Consider the following 19,953-nt stretch of genomic DNA (forward strand, 5'->3'; position numbering starts at 1 on the left):
CATACAACTTATAGGTCACATTAACGGTGGAAAACGTTTTGGAATAATTTTTGTTGGTCTTGGCATGGGCCGATTATCGGTTTGCCAGTTGACATGGTTTTAAAAAGTGAAGGTTTCAGTAACTGCTAACACTGGCGTCACCGGGAATTTTCTTTTTTTTTTCTAACGAGAGCACAATGTGATTGGCTGCATGCAGAGTTCAGTAAACGAGCTTTAAAGTTAATTACCTCCAATGTACTTTTTTCCCCCCTTCCTTCTCAGAGCTTAGTGGCAAAGGAGGAGAGTAGAAGCGAGACGATACTGTACTGCAAACACAGATACCTCTTTGCTCCGATAAATGTGCACTGTCTGTTAAAAAAAAAAAAAAAATTAAAATAAAATAAAAAAGCGCCAACGGGTACTATTTAGCCCCAAGGACAACATGGGTAGACATCGGGTCAATTCTAAGGACCACATGAAAAGTTCTACTGTACAGCTCGCCAGTGATGGGACATTGTGATTTTTTCTCCGTTGAAAATGTCAAAACTTGTAGAGATGAATAAAGTCCTGCATTTTGATATTTGTGTTTTCCCTATCTTGCTAAATGATTGTCGATAATTTCAGTGAGAAATTAACATGATCAGTGCATGTTTGTTTTTTGTTGTTTGTTTGCAACGGCCTTCACCCTGGGCGGGTTGAACCGGCTTCTTCCTTGGCACGCACGACATCGCTGATCATGGCGGCCCAAGTGCGGCGATCCTCTGCCAGGTCAACCGACAGCCTCAGCCAGTGCATGATGAATGGCTGAATGTCATTAGCTATTAATAACAATTAAAAGTACAAGCCCACATTGTCATTTTATTTGAATTTCCTAGAAAGCCATATTTTAAAACTTCACAAAATATACACCAAAAAAACCGCAAGAAGACAGGAGGGTGTGAGGGGAATAACTTCAACACATTTTTTGTTTCATTCAATTTGCATTTATTCTTCATTGCAGCACACAAAGTAATATTGAGGCCACATTGACAAGAATAAATATTACAAGAGTTAAGTCATTGCTATCTAGGAAAGTCATATTTTTTTTGTAATAATACAATTTTTTTCAGATTTTCTTTTGTGATTGACTCCTAGACTTTGATACATGCCCAGAGTGCATAGTTCGTTAAAAAATTGTCAGTCCTTTACTACCTGACGTCTTGACATGTTCAAGCAAGGAGGAAAAGGAGAAGCTTAACTGGCACAGTTGGCCTTGCAGTCTTTAATTGTGTGTGACCATGTTCGTGCTTTAATATCCTTTTCTTCCTCTGAATCTTGACCTTGTGTCCAGCTGTATTTGGACAATGCGAGAATGTGAGTTGTCATTTTACGGGCTTTATGCCAAGTCTATTTACAAACTCACCATGGACCTTTTGCACTCAAAGAATGACGTCTGCAGGGCTTTGCAATGACCTTCCTTCAAGCACTCACTAGGCATCTTCCCCTCCTAAAAAGGTAGAGAGGAAGATATTTTTAATGCCTACTTGCATATGGACAAAACAATGTCATCATCGCCGGTGATCTGGAGCCTATCCTTTGGGAGAGAGGTGGGGTACACCTTGGACTGGTTGCCAGGCAAACATAGGGGTTTAGATTTAGTAGTTAGTTGACAAAGAATCATTCACACTCACATTAACTACCATGCTGGCCACGAAGAATATTTCCAATTACCGTCATTTTGGGACAGACAATACTAAAGTATTAATACATATTGATTTATACTCACAAAATGTTACACTAATAAACCAAAAATAAAAACAAGTAAAGAGGACAATACAGGCAAGTCAGGGTTACCTTAATGACACAGTCGTGTTGAAGGAGACATGCTTTGAAGTCTTCTCGTATGCCAGCACAGGCTCGTGTGTCTTCCTCTTTATCCTCGTAATATTTCGGCATTGTGAAAATTCCGTTGAAAACACTGAGATTAAATTAATCCAAATAAACTCAACGGCGCGATAAGCGAAGAGGTATATACATGTTGTGAAAGTGGTCGGCCGCCATTTTCAAACTGCGTTTCATGACGGGAAACCGGAAAAGCTGGCTGAAGAAGTGCATCATGGGTACAGTTGTAGTTTTACGCTTACTTCCTTATTTGTCATAATTTTCTGTCGTGGCCGCGTAAGCATGAAAACTAGGCCAAAACTAATAGGGTAGATTCACACACCCATTGAACAGAATTATACTAATGTTCATGCTCCAATTTTAAAGCCGCTTTACTGAAATTATATACATCACAGATGTGTTATAAGATTCTGATTAAAGAGCATTACTAATGAACAGGTGTACCCAATGTGCAATTTTAATACATTTAAGGGGCCCAGACAACCAGTAACTGGTGGAATGGTTTGGCTCGTGTCCAACATAATTCTTTCGCATAGTTGATCAGGTTGTTGTGGCTTTTGGAACGTTGGGTTACTCTCAATAGCTCTGTGGTTGCTGGATATTGACAATCACTGCAACGGTACTGTCGAGTTCGCCGCTACAGAGCATCCCAACCATGCCTAATGGGTGATATGTCCGTTATGCTGGCCATGCAAGAACTGGGATGGATGCTGTGTTCAAATTCTTGCATCATAAGGCATCATGGACGGTCGTGGATTAATGGCACACGTGATCAACTCTATGCCGAGATGGGCCACGCTGCATGAGGCAAATGACAGTCACAATAGATCCTGCCTAATTTACGAACAAGAGATGTGATGATAGATTTATGGAGATTACGAGCTGCAGACAGATGTTTGTAAGATATATCCTTTGATGGCGTTGGCGTATATTTATAAAAATGGTTATGCGAGGGGGCGTGGAACAAAATCGCAACACAATGACATTCAAAGGAACTTGTTTCCTTATTTATTTCAAACATGTCCATGAAAAAAGGTAAAAAAAAAAATAATTCAGCAGAGGCAGGCAACACAGATAACACGATGAAGGCACACAAACCGATTGGTGTTTTGGGGGGGGGGGGGGGGGGGGTTCCGAGCCTGAAATAGTTTTCCGTCTTTACTCTCCAGGAACACATTCGCACGGGGTTTTCTTGCTTTTACGTCCAAACAGTTTCGTTCAATCTCTGGGCATAAAGACAATCCAGTAAGTGTTACGAGAGGTTTTGTTCAAACATCATATGCGAGTGTAATCGAGAAGCCTGCTATAGCCCAAAAAATAAAAATACTTGTCAAGTATGAACACATGTGCGTGTAAACAACACAGTTACAGTTGTCCATTTTCACCAAAAGGCACTTCTATCCCCCCTTGAAGAAAGACCACTGCCATTTAAAATGACAAGTTACAACAAAAAAAAAGTGATGTGAATCTCAATTAAGTAGTTAAAGTGAAATGCAAGAGTGACAGAAACAGATGCTTCATTGCTTTTTATATTCGTATTTACAATGAACTCGAGGATGCTCCATTAAAGCCCTCGGACAAAAAGGTGCACTCTTAAACGATCAGTAGTCGTGACATTCCGACAAAACAAAACAAAACAAAACACGAAAGAGATGTGAGTGGACAACTTAAGTCTTTTCAGTCAATTTTGAAATGTGAAAAAGGTTGAGCATGAGGTGCCAAACTTGGACTTTTTAAAATAAAATGAAAATCAACCCATTAACTCCTCAATTTACAAGAATTAAAGTGTTTTGAACACACATTCAAAAAGATTATCCACTGCAACTATATGGCAGAACCCAGGGCTGATGCATTAACAGAATTTGGACATTTACCGGTATTTGTGAGAAATAAAAAAATTCTCGGAAAGAAATACTTTCCTCTTGTACTGTTTTGCCTTTAAACTACAGTGATGTTTTGTCCTTTAAGAAAACCACAATATAACTTCTTCCTCTGAAATATTCAAACTTTTTCTTCCCAATGTTACAACTTTAGTCCCGCAATGTGACGACACTGCTTTTCATTGTTGATTTCCCATCGTTTGATACGCACCCGCTGCCCTAATGGTCGTTGAAGAATGAAAAGACTGGTCCCAATGGTGATGCAACGAATACACAGTGCAAAGCAAAGCAGTTTAGGATGTAATGTGATACCACTTATTTGTAGTCACATCAAACACTGAGTGAACTGTCTGCTATTTTCACAACAACAATAATAATAGTTATGCGAATATTATTATATGCAGCCAGTGAGGTGTTGGCAAATGTGATTGAAATAGCTGATACACTTTTAGGGAACCTGATATAAGGCACAATTCTCCACTTTTGGTGCGCAAAACGGAGTCTGTTGTCATCTCTCTGCGTTTAAATAATAATGTCAACCGGCTTCAAGTGTAATGAAATGGGGCGACGGCTTCCGTGTAGCCATCAGAATCATGAAAATGCACAGTATACAAACAAATACGTAAAAACAAAAAGGCGCACTAGCATACACATCTCGCAATAGATTCAAAAATATATTTTACTTCTTGTACAAATTAAAAGGCTTATTTTCAAATAAATTAAGTCACCTTCATAGATCCTTGTAACTCTACTCATTTATCAGCATTTTCCTTCTGGAAAAACAGCGTCAAGGCAATGTCTGATTCATTTTTCTATCCTCGTCAGACAATGAGAGACTCTGTGTCTTTCATCACTTTTTTTTTCTTCTTTTGTTCAAAAATTTTAGCCAACTGTTACTGATGACAGGCAGGATTTTTCTTTTCTAAAGGTAATGGGAGTATTTTTTGAGTTGGGGCTGGTGTTGGTCTTAAAACGGTATTTCCTCATTTGTGGGTTCGGGTATACATTCCTGGCACCATCAAGGGCAACAGCTGGTGGCGCTAGTCAAGAGTGCAATGCCCCAGCGTGCCCAAAGAGTGGCAGCATTGAGTTGAAAGGGAGTGGTTTGGCAGCATGGACAGTGGCCAGGTGACTGACGTCATGATTTTTGTCCTCCTTCATCTGAGAGGTTTCCCCGATTGTGTTCCAAAATTGTCGGATGATCCCGTCATACGGCACGGCTGTTTTGCCTACTGACAGCAGTATTCACATTCTCACTAACGAGGTAAGTAAGAGAGTGACGGGACACAGAAAGAAAAGGGTGAAAAAGAAAAAAAATTAATGAGCTCCAAGTGGGCTCATGACTTCACTGCTCCCTGACGCCCCAGCAAGAGCAGTCTGCAAGGTTTTCATCTCCCAGGGGCTGACGATTCAAGGCTGCCCTGCCCCAAAGTCAGCCTGCAATCCTCTTTATATGTATCTGATAAGACAAAGAGAGGAGGTTGTCAAATATGGTTAAGGCGGCATTGGTGACACAGACCATGTACAGTCTGTTGTGTGATTCGCTTACTTCACTGATGATGGTCCAAACAGCAGAGTTTTTGAGAACGGACAGTCGCAAAGCCAGGATGGGATTGAATGAAGGATCGACAGCTCCTTCAGCCACACCCTTTTCAAACTGACCTATGTGTTCAAACACAAAGTACAAGTGCAACATTACATATCAAATATTGTTAGGCCATTTATCTGACATTGTCACAACATAAAAAAAAAAAAAAGCATATGACATGCGCTTGGTAAAAATGGTGTTGTTTTTTTTTTTTCTTCATGTCTATGTAGATTTTCAGATCCGTGCTCCTGTGGGATTTCTCCTGGTACCCCTTGCTCTCGACCACATGCCAAAAACATGCATGCTAGGTTGACGTGGTTGTGAAATGTTGTTAGTCTATATGTGCCCTGCAAATATCATTTGACCAGTCACGCCAAAAGTCAGCTGGGATAGTCTCCAGCTCACCTATGAGGATAAATGGCGGCCCAAATGACAGATGGATATTTTAGGCCATTCTGAAGAGTACAAAATACCACAAAATGTACTTTAAAAAAACATTCCAAAATGAAAATTACAGATAGGGGGAAAAAAACTAATTGAACAATGGAAATGGAACATATCTGTTCCGGGATCAAAATGTCCGCATCATGAAACCTTCATTAACTGTACAGACTAAGCTCAGTAAACTGCAGTAAGATTAGCTTTTCTTCACAGAGGATAAAGAATCCAGTCTATTAATGTATCACTGTCATCGTTCTACATGTGTTGCTCCACGGTTCGTGCTCCAACATCAGTTACTTAAATTGTTAAAACACTGTGACGCGATGGTATTCATTAGCCAGTCTATTGCATTTAGCATTATGTGTTAGCATTAAGCTAAAGAGACTTTAAGTCTATGTTATGTGGTTCTTTGAAACATACAATGTATACCTGTAGTTCTCGTTGTCTTCTATTTATATTAGCTTTTTTTTTCCCCAATGAAATTTATAGCACGGATGGATACTTTTCAAGTGCGTGATCGATGCGCGTGTCACCCGAGAGTGCTGTTTACGTGTGTTTGCACACACAGGCATACCACACATACCGATCCTGTAGAAGCGGTCTTCGGTTCGTTTGTACTTCTCTTTGGTCTGCAGTCCAGGTTCCTGACAATAGGGAAAGTTCAATTACGCAACAGCCGAGTCAAAGCAAGTGTTAATGATTTGTCATTTGAGCAAAAGGCACTCGCGTGGGGGTCTATGATCACTGATGAGGCAATCGCCTCAGGCAGTGTTGTCATGCTTACATTGCAGTTTCAAATCAATAACGCTGCAGCCATCAAAGCAACTGATCCAAACAGTGTAATGTGATGATCGGGCACATCGCAGGGTGTATGTGCATGATTGCGTGTGACTGAGTGTTTTCTTACGGACACGGGCAGTATTTCCACCGAGGTGTTTTGCATCTTGTCGCCCAGGTGTTCCTGGTTACCGCTGCGAAACAGGAACCTGCCAACAAAAAGCATTCTGAATTTGATATGGAGACAAATCATTGCCCCGTTCATGGCTTATCACATGACTCAAAAAAAAAAAATAAAGTGAGGACAACCATCACGGATTTCAATGTGTCTGCTGACTTTAGGTACGGGACTTTTGAATCAAAAGGTGACCACATTATAAACGATAAGCTAAGACGCTGAGGTAAAATGCTTTGCTCTCTCTGTAGCATTTTAAACACATTTGAAGGATGGATTTGATGGATGTAATCGTTATGATTACGACGTTTGCTTTGGATAATTAGATGTAAGGCTTGTTAAGATGTCATTTAAAGTCCTTTCTCGAACCTCATCATCATGTCACAGTAAGACGTTTTGACAAGTCACCAGTATAGTTCACAAATGTTCCATTTCTAGCTTGATACTGTAATTCTCTTGGAAAACAATTTGGGGTTCAAGATTGGCACTTTCTCCTACTTGCCAATCAAAGTGGTAGATGGGCTTATTAAATACGAGTGGCTTTTGTTGCTGCTAACAAGCACAGATGGAAGCTGGAACAAAAGAATCGTCTTCCTCCTGATAAGATCTTGTCTCAAGAGCGCAGCGAGAGTCTATAAGGGACATCGCTCAAGCACGCACGACAGCAGATAAGAAAGTCACTTACTGGCTGAGCGGGTGACAGCGCTAGTCTCTCGACCATTTGCCACGTGTCATCTTTGCCAACGGATTTATTAGCAGGCTATCCCGCCCCTGCTGTGACTCGCCGCTATACATAGATTCGACATCCATATACCTCCCTCTACTTCATCTCCACGGAGAGCGTGGAGGCTGACCTGAGAATGCTTATTTTAGAGTGTTCTCTCATTAGCCCGATGGGATCCCCAGGGGAGGCATGCAAACACGCAGATATAAGATGAAACGGACTCTCTGCGAATGGCAGCCGTTGGAAATGGAAGTGAGCGGGCAGCGAGTGCTCATAGCAGCCGTTCGTACCGCTCGATGCTGATGGGTCTGTCGAATTTAAAGAGGATGTAGTCTCCCGCCGAAGGCGTGATGGCCCAGAAGAAATCCTCCCCGAGGTATGTCTTCTCCAGGGTGTGGCCCTGATAAACCTGACAGAAGCGACGTACAATGAAGCACGGTATACATGGAGCTTTGAAATGTATGTTTTGGATGGTTTCAAACTTAAATGTTAGATTTTAATCATAAAAGGTTATCATGAAAGGTTATATTTTATGATTTATCTATATCATTAAAAAAAAAAAAAAAACTTTCAGGATTTGGAAATATATTTGTTAAACCGTACAGTCACCTTCCTAAGTGAATCATGTTGTGATATGAAGGTCCACGATGTCTTCATTTAATGTTAATATTAAGCCCTCCCGTCACTGTCCAGTCATTCAGAAAGCTTATAAATGTTGCCGTTTGCATGCGCGTCATCTGCTGACAGGAAATTTAGATGTTAAAAAGCGAGGGAATTTGACCAATATGCATTTCTAACAGCGACAATGTTCAACAGCCATTCTCAACTTCCTTTTTTTAGATGAAATTGGGAAGTATCAAAGCAAAAACAAGAATATCATCGAAAAATTATTTCAATATTCAGTTCAAAGTTGAAAAATAATATATCGTCATTAAACATATTGGAAAATACTTTTGGAGTTTTGTACAGTCTTTGAAAGCTATGTCAAAATTATAAAGAAAAAAAAAAGAGCTCGGGAGGAGGATTACCTTCATTGAGGTGGAAACCTCAGCAGGAGGGTTGACATGTATCTTGTGGAGAAGCGGCTTTAGGAAGTCTTTGTCCTGCGGGTCAAAGCAGACAGCAACGCTGAAGTGGGCAGGATTGGTCGGTAGTGGCATGGGACCGGCTGCGTGGGCAGGGGGGACTTACTGTCAGCTTTTGGATCTTTCCAGCGAGAGAAGAATGGAGCCCCACGTGTTGAAACAAGGATGGCCGGAAGCGCACGCGGAGGCTGGACTTCTGACGCTCGCAATGTTTCTGGAAAAGTGTCAAAAAGGGTCAACGAGTTAGAGCCAAGAAGCGTGCGATACAATAGAACAGGATGCATTCGCTGCCATCGTAGAGTGGAAAATGCAACGCTGCAAAAGGTGTGCTACTCGGAACTTGACGAGGAAATGTTTTGCTTCTGAAGTCGCACAGAGATTTGAAGGTTATGACACGGGATGTCAGTAAAACATGAGACATCAACTCAGCGAGCATACATTGGCCTAAATTTAAGAATCTCCTTTTTTTTTTCCTTACGCCCCCGCAGAAGAATATGTGATGTTAAAGAGAAAAAGTCTCCACAAGACAGGCATCTTATTCAAAAGTATTGGTGCTTTTTTTTTTTTTAATTCATCTGAAATCCTTTTGTGTACAAATGAGTAAGTGAGGAAGGTTCATTAAAACATGACTTGCACAGGTCTTACGATGGCGACAATTTAACGCTGAAGCAAATTATTTCCCGTTTCTGTTTGCTGTTGGAAAATTCTTTCCAAATTCAAAACGGACCCTTTATGATTCTATTTCAATTCCTCCAAATGACATTTCAATCGCTATTTCGTCACTTAAAGACTCTTGTTAAAATTGACATTTGTTCACTGTACATTTGTACAACATACCGCATCTTTCTCAGGATTGCACACTTTGACCCAGAGAATGTGGTCTAGCAGCCAGTCAATTGGCTTCTCCTTATAGAACATGAAGATGAACTCGACGATCAGATTCAGGTCTGGTGCCTTGAACATCTTCCCTGTGGGAGAGAACAGAGCAAAGCATTAATGCGACCTGTGGCAACAAATATACCATCCTTGAGCATCAAGTACACAAAGTGAGTCTGACACTTGTCAAGTGTGTGACGAATCATACCGATGAAGCCCAGCTGAGAAAACTCCAGGACCATCCAGTCCTCGGACGAGAGCTGGAGGGCAAAGTTCTTCATGGTGGCGAAGTAGTTGGACTTGGCCACGATGTCGTCCTCCAACTGAGGGAGCAGAGGCAAACATGGGTGAGCCATAACAAACCAGCGGGAGGGTTGGGTTTTACGAACGGGATGCGTTGTTTGGGATTGAGCAATGAAAACACGGCAGAACTAGTGTACACCAAACTAAAAGCGGTTGGAAATACCTCTTCCCTCCAGGTGAGAGCAGACAATGGAAATAACACACCGCATGCATTAGACGTTAGATTGACAAGTACGTATGGTCGCCGTCAGTTAACAAAATTATCAGGAGAACGATCACACAAAAACTTCTGCATTCCAACCTCTGACATTCGTGACTTCACGAATGTCGGTTCAGCGAGCATCAAAAGATTAGCCCTTGTGTTTTGCTTTTCCGTCACGACACGAGAACACGGCGTGCACTTTAAGTTACATGAAGGAAGCAGGCTGACTAGCGTAATGTTCACGAATATGTACAGTAACAGTTACAAACATGACAGAAAATGGTGTTGACTGGAGCTTATTGCATCTGTCTCGCTAATACTATTTTACCTGTTCATAGCTTCTTGCTCTCCGCCCTAACGAATTCCGCGTCAGACTTCTGTGAAAAGCGCGCTGTACACCTAGGCACTTATTTTGTGGTCTTTCCCGACTCTGCATTTCATGTTAGCAATTAGCAATAGCTTCTCCATCGTCTCAAGCTCTCTCTTCTTGCTCAGTTTCTCTCTTCTTGCTTGGTGCGTTGCATGCTTAGTGATGCCTCGTCCGCCTGCGTGGCGAGTAGCAAACTAGCTTAGCGTCTCGTGTTCTTGATTAGCCGCGAAAAAAAGGACTTTCAGCAGTATGGGTGAGAGAGTGATGTAGACACAGGATTTTTTTTTTTTTTTTAGGTGAGAGAGTGATGTAGACACAGGACTTTTTTTTTTTTTTCAACCAGCTTAGAATAGGTTAGTGTGACCTATCCACAATTAGCAAGCCGCTCACTGGTGAACTTGGGGGATAAGCCCCCCACCCTGCAACTTTAGCGATCATAAAATCGCATTGTCTGAGATTGCGATTTTGACCACAAAACTCAACTCTCTGTGCAGTGCTACTAATAGGGTTTATCTTACTTTAACAATTATGATTGTTTAATTGTTATGTTATATACAGTTGATAAAGGGTTTCGGATGGTGACAGTTGGATCATGAAACAGATTTTTATGGAATCAATTTTTTTTTATGGAGGGGGAAAAAAACCCATCTCAGAACAGATTGTGTTCGACCTTAGCCGGTGCGCTGTACTGGTGACACATTTTAAAAAAATTAGAGCACCAAAAAGACAGATGAGTGTGGCAGAAATCCAAGAGGGATTAAACTGAGGTTTTAACAAGAGGAAACAGACACTGATGAATTGCAACGATATGCATTTGCTTTGTGGCTGCCTCAGTTTGAATTGAGAGCGGCAGTCAAAATAAAAGCACCCTTTACCATCATTTAAGGGCTTACCTGAACATAATAAACTCCTTTGCTGATTGCATACATCATGAGAAAGGAGTAGTCTAGGTTCTGCTTTGTCCGCCATCTAAACAACATATACACGTACAAAAAAAAAAGAAAACAATGTTAGTTTCTGATTATGTAATTCAAGAGCTTTACAGGCAACCTGTGGAGAGGCACGGGGATTGTTGTTGCTCATGCCTGGATACTGAATAGTCCGTGAGGCCCAATTAGTGTTTACCCCTGCACTCATATTGAAGCAGGCTTATGCAATACACTTCACTCTCCAATGTTCAATCTGGTGCTGGCACACACACACACACGCACGCATGCACACGCACACCTAAAGAATAGTGACATGTCAAATAAGACATAAAGTTGCACTTTTATTACCCTACAAGGTGGTGCAAAGCAACACCCACTTCCGCACAAACTGGTCAGCGGTTGAGGTCTTTTATGATCCGAATACATACAAACTGCACCATAACAGATTTCTATTAAGCCGCTCGACGGCCGACTGTAAAGAAAGCATCCACGACAGAAGCTTGTGAGAGCTAGGGAGCGCTTTGGGAGCAAGAGGCGGAGGGGCGCCTGTACTGATGACCTTGATCTGCCTTTGACAAATGCTTGTAGAATACTAATCAGCTGACGAAAAGCTCTTGCCCGCTTGCTCCCTCCCACTGACTCCTTCCAGTTCTGCAGTCGTCGCCTCACATCTCCCTGCCGTGCCACTCAGGCCATCCATTTTGTCATTCTCACTTTGCCTAATTAGGGCAAAGAAAAAAAGAAAGGGGGTACCGATGATTCATGGTCTTACCTCACTCTGTCTTTGGAGTCTCCAAATGTCTCCTTAAGGTTGGTGAGGTCTGGGTAAAAGTTGGGGGGAGGCGAAATGACCTCCAGCAAACCTGAATTCAGCTCCGCCGAGAACCTGAAGAAAATTGGAACACGGGTGACATCAGGGAGCATGAACGAGCCAACTAACATTCTGATTGCGCGGTGCTCTTACTCCTTCTGCAGGCCAGAAACTACACTCTGAACGTACTCCAGGTCGGTCTGGGGGAGAAAGCAGGGCAACCTTAGAGCATCAGGTAACGTTCCGCCATCATGTGAGGAACTGGGTGACCTCTCACCTCCCCGACGAAGACGATAATGACACAGTTGAGTTTCTCCTCCGGAGACAGTTTGTCAATCAGCGAATGCAGCGTCTCCGCCAGATACGACTTTACCTTCCGCTTCACCGTGGGGATTCCCATCACCATGGTAACTGGGCAGAGGAGCACCGGGGTGGGAACGGATGTGTTTTAATAAATGGATACAAATAGCCAGTGGTCGTAGCCAGACGTAGAACAGATTACATTGGCTGAAGCCCACTACACAGACAGACAGATGGCGATGGAGATGCACCTTAAAAGTGACATCTGAGTCAGATATGGATTCGATGAATCACAAAATGCTTCCGTTAAATGAAGGCGACAATTAGCAGAATGAAGGGAGAAGCAGTGAACGCGACTTGGCATCAAGTCAACATTGATAGTCACACTGACGCAAAGACCTGCTGAATTAATTCATGAGCTTCTGCTATGAATTGAGCGGGTTTGGCTGAAGGGCAGGAATTGGCTCAGATGATCATATTTTTCCTTTGATTTAGGAAGAAATGAAATACAATAAGGTTTTCTCAGAACAGTTTGAAAAACGGGGTTGTACAAGCAGGCACACTCAAGGCGAGCGACGGGCTGCTTTCATGTGGTTTGTTCTTTTATGATACTGGAAAATCCCCCAAAAACTCCATCTGACTCAAATCACAACATAGAAGACATTAGCATAGTTGAATAACACATCGGACCAAAAATAGAAAATTCAAGGAAGCAAGTTAACGTTGCAAATGTCTTATTTTGATGAAACACAAAAGATAACCAGTCTGTTTTCCCTAAAAGGCTACAGAAATCTGAGATTTGAATACTTACTGTTGAGAGTCTGAAATCCAAGAATTTGATTATTTTAAGATAAAAACACTGGCTATAAAAGATTGCTAATTTAAAAACATAGTTGTCGATTGTTTTGCATCACGCTATTTTTGTAAATTCAAGTTACCCGATTGATCGTTGGAGCCCTCGATCAAACTGAACTTAACATCGATTATTTCTCAATGTATATTCCCCCTTTCCTAAAGAGCGCACAAGTGCACAGTAGTTTGACAGCAAATACCTTTTATAGTTTATAGTCTGCAGACTATAAACTGCAACTTCTTTCCCCAGCCTGATCCTCTGCAGCTCAACTAGTGATGGTGCTTATTTGCATTTTTTTTTGATCCTATGAGCATCACATTCTCAGCTTCTCTTGAACGTGCTGAAGTCAATTTTACTGTTCATGAATTTTTCAATGCGCCCCCTGTTGTAGTAAGTGTTTTTGTTTTCTAACTCAAATCTGCAGTCGGATTGGTACGTTTGGACGGGTATTCAGATGTGCTCTACTGAAGCGCACACCCTCATCATGCTGAAAACCTGATGTGCCTTCGAAGCAGCCTGCGGTTACTTTATGCTGCTCCGCTTTGTAAGGTTGTCATTTTCTTATTTTCTCGTATGATGTGAGGCTTATGAAACACATTCGATGTGAAAAACGTCTTTTTTTTTTTTAATGTTGTGGTTTCAGTTTATATACTTTGCTTGTGCACTCACACACTGAATTTTTCAGTACCAGCATCTGTTAGGTTTATGCTGGTAATCAGATGCTAAGAACACATCAGGAACAGGAAGACTCAGGAGGCAAGCATGGTTGTCTTTCTTGCAAGAGAGAGCACGCTAAAACATGTCTCGGTTCACAATCTCAAAGCAGCTCTCCAGCTGGCTCTGCAATGTAAACCGTTACAGGTTCCGGGGCAACTCTGAAGAGTGCGCGTTTGTCTCCTTGCATTTATTGGAAGGATGTCCCTGATACACAATCTACTAACGGGAGTGGGGAGTATTTTCACATTCCACAACAGTTTCAGTAAAGGAGAGTTTCAATGAGAACACAGTTCATTCCTGAGATGTCGTCAAACGGCTCCTACTGGATGTCAATGGTTCACGAACACAGCTTGCGATGTCCCTCTCATGGTGTCCTGGGTTTGATGTTATCTTCTCACAAGCAACAGTTAATTTGACCAGAAGCCGTTCACTTAACAACAAGATATTGTCTTAAAAGCTAGAACAGGAGCAGCCTGAGCTCTCCCGGTCCGACAAGTCTACCATTATCAACCTACCCCATTGTACATGAGGTATTTGCGAGGTATCACTCTGAAACAGGTTTTAAAGTTACACAGAGAGTAAATATGGGATAACAGAATCACATTTATTCCAACAGCATCTCCGTTTGCTCGGGAATTTACCACCACTTGCTGTCTTGACCCATGCGTTCATCTTCATTTTCACGCTTCGTTCTTTCGACACTATTTCAACATGAAACTGCACTAAACTATCCACAAACCAGCCACAAAGTACTCTTGCACAAAACCTGTAATGTTGTCATAGCGAAGCAACACTTGGCTAAAGTAGGTGTGTTATCATGCCCACTGGAGAGAGCGACGAGGGGCCTCGCGAAGGGTACAGAAACAAACTTGAGGTGCACACTGCACGCTGCTGGCTTGAGGGAAAAAAAGGAGGCGGGCAATCTGCGCGGCGTGGAGAATCTGTCCCAGTTTCGCTTTGTGTTTCTCATACCGAACACCACGTTGTATGACGATGCCCACCAGCATTTAAAAAAAAAAAAAAAAAAAAAAGTAGGTCGAAGATGAAAGGAGAGCGTGGGAGGCAGGAAAAGAGTCTGACATCATGCGGAACGGTGGGAGACAGTGAATGAGCGATAATGCAGGCCAGTGCAATGTCTGCAGACCCCCCAACCCCCACTACCCTCACCCCAATGCAGCTCCCAACCTGCAGCCTGCATCCCTGGCTGATTGCTCCTCACGCCGGCCATTCAAACTGGCTGTTAATCAAATCGTTGAGTAGTTTTGTTGGGCTGCATCCAGGGAAGCCTTTCCGTTCGATACGAAATAAACCTATCAGACGTTTCGCCTTCTTATACAGTCATATTTGTGGTACAAATAACGTGTCAAACAAGGAGAAATGTGTTGAGAAGCGAATGAGGAGTGAATCTTTAAACTACATTTGGATGGCAGTAAACAAAAGCTATTTTCAGCCGCTTGTATGCGTTTGTGTCGCTGCATTTTGACACACGTCTATATTCAGTGAATGTCGCTCACAGTGTCAACCGCAGAAGGGTGCCAGTGAAGACAGAGGGGGAAAATGAGATAATTATAGAACCTTAAATAAAACTGAGTTCAACTAAGACATCTTCAAACTGGCTACCCAAAAAACAAAAACAAAACAAAAAAAAAACAGTGATGATCAGACTAGGGATAAACCAAGGCCAGGCCAATTGTTGGCGCTGATGTTCAGCATTTCGACGAATATCGTTAGTCCCCCCCCCCCCCAACCAAAAAAGGATTTTGATGTCCGATAAGAGATCAATTTAAGTTAAGGGAAATATTGAAATTTTCAGTTAACTTCATAAGCGATGCAGCTGACCCTGTACCAAATGAATGTTTCAGTTATTTTGAAAATTTGAAAAACCTTATTTAGGGTAGAAAAATATTGACTGTAGAAAAGTACAGGGAGTTATTTACTTGCGTAGGTTTTCACTCAAGTTTTTAAGACATCCCCTTTACTGAATTCCCCTTTAAAACTGATTCAATACCAGTCATTTTCAGACCCTTTCAGACCCTTTTCAAGTACAGTAAATCTAAAATGAGCAGCTGGGATTAAATGTGTGGCGTCTGAAAAGACATCTAAATATGTCTTTGGGAGTGAATGAGTTTTAGGCAAGAAGACATTCCAAAGCAAAAGGTGGGCTTCGTTTTTAATACACCGCAATTCTTTGTTTTACGTTCAGTTTAAAGTTTTCAAATGGGAGTGGCACCAAAGAGCCTGAAGTCTCTTTGTCAAAGAATTGTTCACGATCTGTTGAACTTCTGCCTTTGAAGTGAGTTGAATTGACTGTCGCAAAGTCAAAGCAAAAAAATAATAATAATAATAATAATAAAATACTGGCCAAGCGACAGTTCCCAAATCAGGGCACGTCTACATATCGATGATAAAAAGAAGGGAATATACACTGAAGAATGAGTTTCATTTCATCCAAAAGTGATGTAACTCACTGCAAAAACAAAAACAGTAATCTCTCAGCGTTTGTTGCCACATCACTAAACGTAGCCGTAAAGTTTTACTGCTAACAGGGTTTTGATATACCTGTGTTTAAAAATGTTGCCTGAACAGTTAACGAAGGTTTTTTGATGGCTTGGAATGGATGAATTCAATTCCCATGATTTCTAATGGGAAATATTCATTCTGTTTGACTTTACAGTCAGGTTCAGAAGTAATCCCACCCAGACATATTTCTCACAAATACTACCTACCATAAAACATCCAGCGGAGTGAGAACCAATTCAATTTTGAGGGCGAGAGGACATCAAGATTGTTGATGTAGTACTACAGTGTACTGTAACTAAAAGGTCCTCCGGGTTGAGGTCACCAGGTCAGAACATTGTCGTGCATGCAAGTGTACATATATACACAGGGAGGTCTGCGATGCAAAGTTCAGCCCGTTTGACCGGTGTTGCGACATGTGCCTTTAAAAAAAAAAATGTTTGTGTTCCTTTTGTGTTTTAGTGCTCTTAAGTGTGGACTTGATGTGCCAAACAGTTCAAAAGCAGGACCATTCAAGAAAACAAGGTGGAAGTTGAACGATGACGCTTTCTGTGTTGCCGCCTGCTCTACTTAACCAACGGCACGGGGAGTTGTCACTTATATTATGCATGAAAGGGCTTCACTCACTTTGTAGTGTCGTGAAAACAGGATCGAGTAAACTACAACACTGCAGGCGGGGGAGCGGTAGAGGGAGCACATTGGCTACGCTATCAAAAGCAAGGAAATATGCTGCATAAGCTTGTGAACAAAGACTCACAATGTACTCTGTACACAGACTATAGTTCTCTACAGTGTGTAAGTGTGTAATATGAGGTTGAGTCCAGAGGATATTTACAGTAAACTCATCACTGAACGCATGTCGAGACAGGACTCATAAAATGCGTTCGGCAGCGACGGCGAGTCCTCACCTCCGGTACGTCCGAGGCCGACTTGTACGGCGGGGTGCAAGCTGTCCTCATTGTTGAGTAGGTGAGGCAGATGGTGGTAGATGTTTGGCACGTGGAGAGGTTTCCTGTTGGCCAGCTCCTTCAAAAGTCTCTGGGTATCAGCTAATTGCATGAGGACAGGAAATACAGGACGTTACTCAAGTGTGAGCTGTAATCAAGTGGATCACACCCCCAATTGTTAATAATTATGTGTGGAATGCCACTATCCTTTGCCAATTGCGCGGGTTTCTTGATGCATCACACCAGGAAGCGCTGTGAAAATCCTGACAAAGGCCGAGTCGCCGAAACTGTTTGCCGGGTTAAAAAAAAAAAAAAAAAAAAAAAAACCCAGAGAAGTATTTGTCTGAACGCAAGCAATTTAAAACTACCCCACACGTTTACATTTTTTTGCTCATAAATATTGAGCACATTTAATATTTAACATATTCACAGCTGATCCTTTTCAGACACTTTTATCTGGACCAAGTCACCCTTAAAACTCCTCAGACAACAGGATCATCGTATAACTAAACCACGTGCCAACAGCAACTTTCCAAACGTACACTTAAACTAACTTATCAGCGAGCTGTTAAAAATTATTATGGCGGATGGGAGTTTTAGTGGTGTTTATTTCTAGTATATATATATATATATATATATATATATATATATATATTTTCCCCCTAAACAACACAATGTCAGCCACAATAATAATCATAATTGTGAAATGACAAAAATGAGTGACATTTGGTGGGCCCAATCAAATTCAGTTTAGAGAGCGACAACAATGGCCAGATGCGATTGTTTAGCGTGCATCAAGAAGATGCTACCGTTTAGTGTGCACCAAGACAGATATTTTGCTCGAGCTAAACTCACGTTTCGCCCCGAGAGTATAAACCTGTGGTAAACAAAGTGAAACGTGACTAAAGTGCTTCAAGCTATCTTCTGTGATGCAATTTCGTCACTATTGTGATAGCATTTCAGTGATGAAAGGTGTAGGTGCATTTAGGTCCCTGGGCCACTGTTACTGGAGAACCTTGTGGTTCATATCAACAGTAAATGATCCCCAATTTTTTTCACTTTTAAATATCAATCACGAGAACACCTGATTTCCTTTTGTTGGGACGTTCCAAATAATCTGTTACCTGAAAAAGTGGTGAGTGCATCTTTGCTGTTGTTGGTTTCGGCAATGGCGCGCCGAAACTGCTCGAGGATGTTGTTGAGCTCCGACGAGCGTTGCAGCGTCCGGTGCTCGGCCACACGTAGGCGCTCTTTCAAGGCATGGAACTCCCGCTGGTACGCTACCAGTTCCTCTGCGATGGGGAACAGAAAAGCGGGCCTGTGAGCACTGGAGTACAGTCATAAAAAAAAAAAAAAAAAACAACGGTGATGACAACTGTCCCAAGATAAATTGTGAATTTCAGCTCGCCGCTCCCACATGAAATGCAGTGTGTACAAAAGTCTACTGTGGCTGACTTCATTGTTAGCAAACAAACAGTCCTTCACTAAGTGAGTTATGGGCTATATGAACAGTCTACCATTGGCGTCAAGGAGTTTAACCTTCCTCTAAGAGAGGTTAGAGGAGCTCTTTCTCCACAAGAATGAATCATCTTTTATTCTGTTCGGCTCTCACTGTGCAATAATGTTTACATTTTTCACACGTGCAATCACTATTACTCAATGTTGAATACACTCGTACAAAGACGCAATGCATATTAACAAGTTTTCTGCATGTTAAAGATATACTGGTGTATTTAATTTGTCATTATTCCAATTCCTTGCTCTTTGGCTATTGAGGTTGTCATCTGACCGTATTTTTCCGCATTTTAGGCACACCTAAAAGCATTCAATTTTCTCAAAAGCTGAAAGTGCGCCTTACAATCAGATGCGCCTTATATATGGATCAATATTCAGATTTCTTGGACGTAGTATTTAAAATATTCTGAAAAGAGCGTTGTTACAGCGGTAGCAGTTGTGAAAGCGCGATATAAATCAAGCTGTATTGTATTGTATTCCCTTCAGCGTAGCGCCATCTAGTGGATGCATAACACAACCTTAGCCACTATTGTAGCTTCTACTCTATGCACCTTATAATGCGGTGCGCCCTATATGTGAAAACCGTTTTAAACGAGGCCATTCGCTTAAAGTGCGCCTTATACTCCGATGCGCCTTATAGTGAGGAAAATACGGTACTATTTTATTTATTACTGGCACGGATAAACAGGTAAAACCTAAAATGTTTTCGTCTGGCTCAGATTGATGTGAATTTGTCCTTTGGACCCCTTCAAAAGCCGCTTTTGTATTTGTCTTTTTTATGGTCGCTCCTATTTTGGGGGGTGTATTCGTGAATGTACCTCAAATATCTTGCAAGTGTGCTTAATCATTTGAAAATCTGGAATAAAGATACTATACAGGTCTGCTGCCGAAGCTGTCTAATCATCGTCATTGGCCTACTTTTAAGAAACGTCAAAATGGTCATGGAGCATGGTTGTCATCTGACAACTATGGCGACATTTGTTTTGTTCAAAGTAAGCCATACAAAGGGATGACTTGAGATTCCTTGAGCCCGTTAATCCGGGACATAAGAGGATGGTCTGTTTTTCCTCTGCCAGTGAGGTT

The 19,953-nt window shown here is 41.7% G+C and overlaps 2 protein-coding genes across 2 annotated transcripts in view; both read right to left on the reverse strand.

Moving 5' to 3' along the window:
* Positions 1 to 951: 951 nt before the first annotated feature.
* On the reverse strand, positions 952 to 2,053 carry coa5 (cytochrome C oxidase assembly factor 5). Its single transcript, XM_019894446.1, has 3 exons — positions 1,813 to 2,053; positions 1,382 to 1,465; positions 952 to 1,309 (listed from the first exon to the last, which is right to left on the reverse strand). Exons 1-3 carry the CDS (start codon positions 1,912 to 1,914, stop codon positions 1,268 to 1,270), a joined length of 228 nt encoding a protein of 75 aa, XP_019750005.1. The 5' UTR covers positions 1,915 to 2,053; the 3' UTR covers positions 952 to 1,267.
* Positions 2,054 to 2,840: 787 nt separating this feature from the next.
* The window catches only part of mgat4a (alpha-1,3-mannosyl-glycoprotein 4-beta-N-acetylglucosaminyltransferase A), a 30,513-nt gene continuing 13,400 nt past the window's right edge, over positions 2,841 to 19,953 (reverse strand). The window contains exons 2-16 of the mRNA XM_019894443.1: positions 18,480 to 18,647; positions 17,317 to 17,457; positions 12,299 to 12,432; positions 12,175 to 12,221; positions 11,983 to 12,096; positions 11,175 to 11,250; positions 9,615 to 9,729; positions 9,368 to 9,498; positions 8,637 to 8,744; positions 8,474 to 8,548; positions 7,736 to 7,854; positions 6,677 to 6,755; positions 6,353 to 6,413; positions 5,290 to 5,402; positions 2,841 to 5,199 (exon numbers count right to left, since the gene is read on the reverse strand). Coding sequence (XP_019750002.1) covers positions 5,173 to 5,199; positions 5,290 to 5,402; positions 6,353 to 6,413; positions 6,677 to 6,755; positions 7,736 to 7,854; positions 8,474 to 8,548; positions 8,637 to 8,744; positions 9,368 to 9,498; positions 9,615 to 9,729; positions 11,175 to 11,250; positions 11,983 to 12,096; positions 12,175 to 12,221; positions 12,299 to 12,432; positions 17,317 to 17,457; positions 18,480 to 18,647 — 1,508 coding nt within the window. The 3' untranslated portion in view covers positions 2,841 to 5,172. The remainder of the gene's footprint in view (positions 5,200 to 5,289; positions 5,403 to 6,352; positions 6,414 to 6,676; positions 6,756 to 7,735; positions 7,855 to 8,473; positions 8,549 to 8,636; positions 8,745 to 9,367; positions 9,499 to 9,614; positions 9,730 to 11,174; positions 11,251 to 11,982; positions 12,097 to 12,174; positions 12,222 to 12,298; positions 12,433 to 17,316; positions 17,458 to 18,479; positions 18,648 to 19,953) is intronic.

The sequence above is a fragment of the Hippocampus comes genome, unplaced genomic scaffold (assembly GCF_001891065.2).
Source record: "Hippocampus comes isolate QL1 unplaced genomic scaffold, H_comes_QL1_v1.1 scaffold96, whole genome shotgun sequence".
NCBI classification, from domain to species: Eukaryota; Metazoa; Chordata; class Actinopteri; order Syngnathiformes; family Syngnathidae; genus Hippocampus; species Hippocampus comes.

Bases quoted from the DNA above. Each gene is read 5' to 3' on its own strand.
- coa5 (XM_019894446.1), bottom strand. From the start codon at position 1,914: ATGCCGAAATATTACGAGGATAAAGAGGAAGACACACGAGCCTGTGCT. The intron at 1,466-1,812 runs GTAACCCTGACT...CTACCTTTTTAG, and splicing joins AACACGACTGTGTCATTAAG to GAGGGGAAGATGCCTAGTGA. The intron at 1,310-1,381 runs GTGAGTTTGTAA...GTCCAAATACAG, and splicing joins TTGAGTGCAAAAGGTCCATG to CTGGACACAAGGTCAAGATT.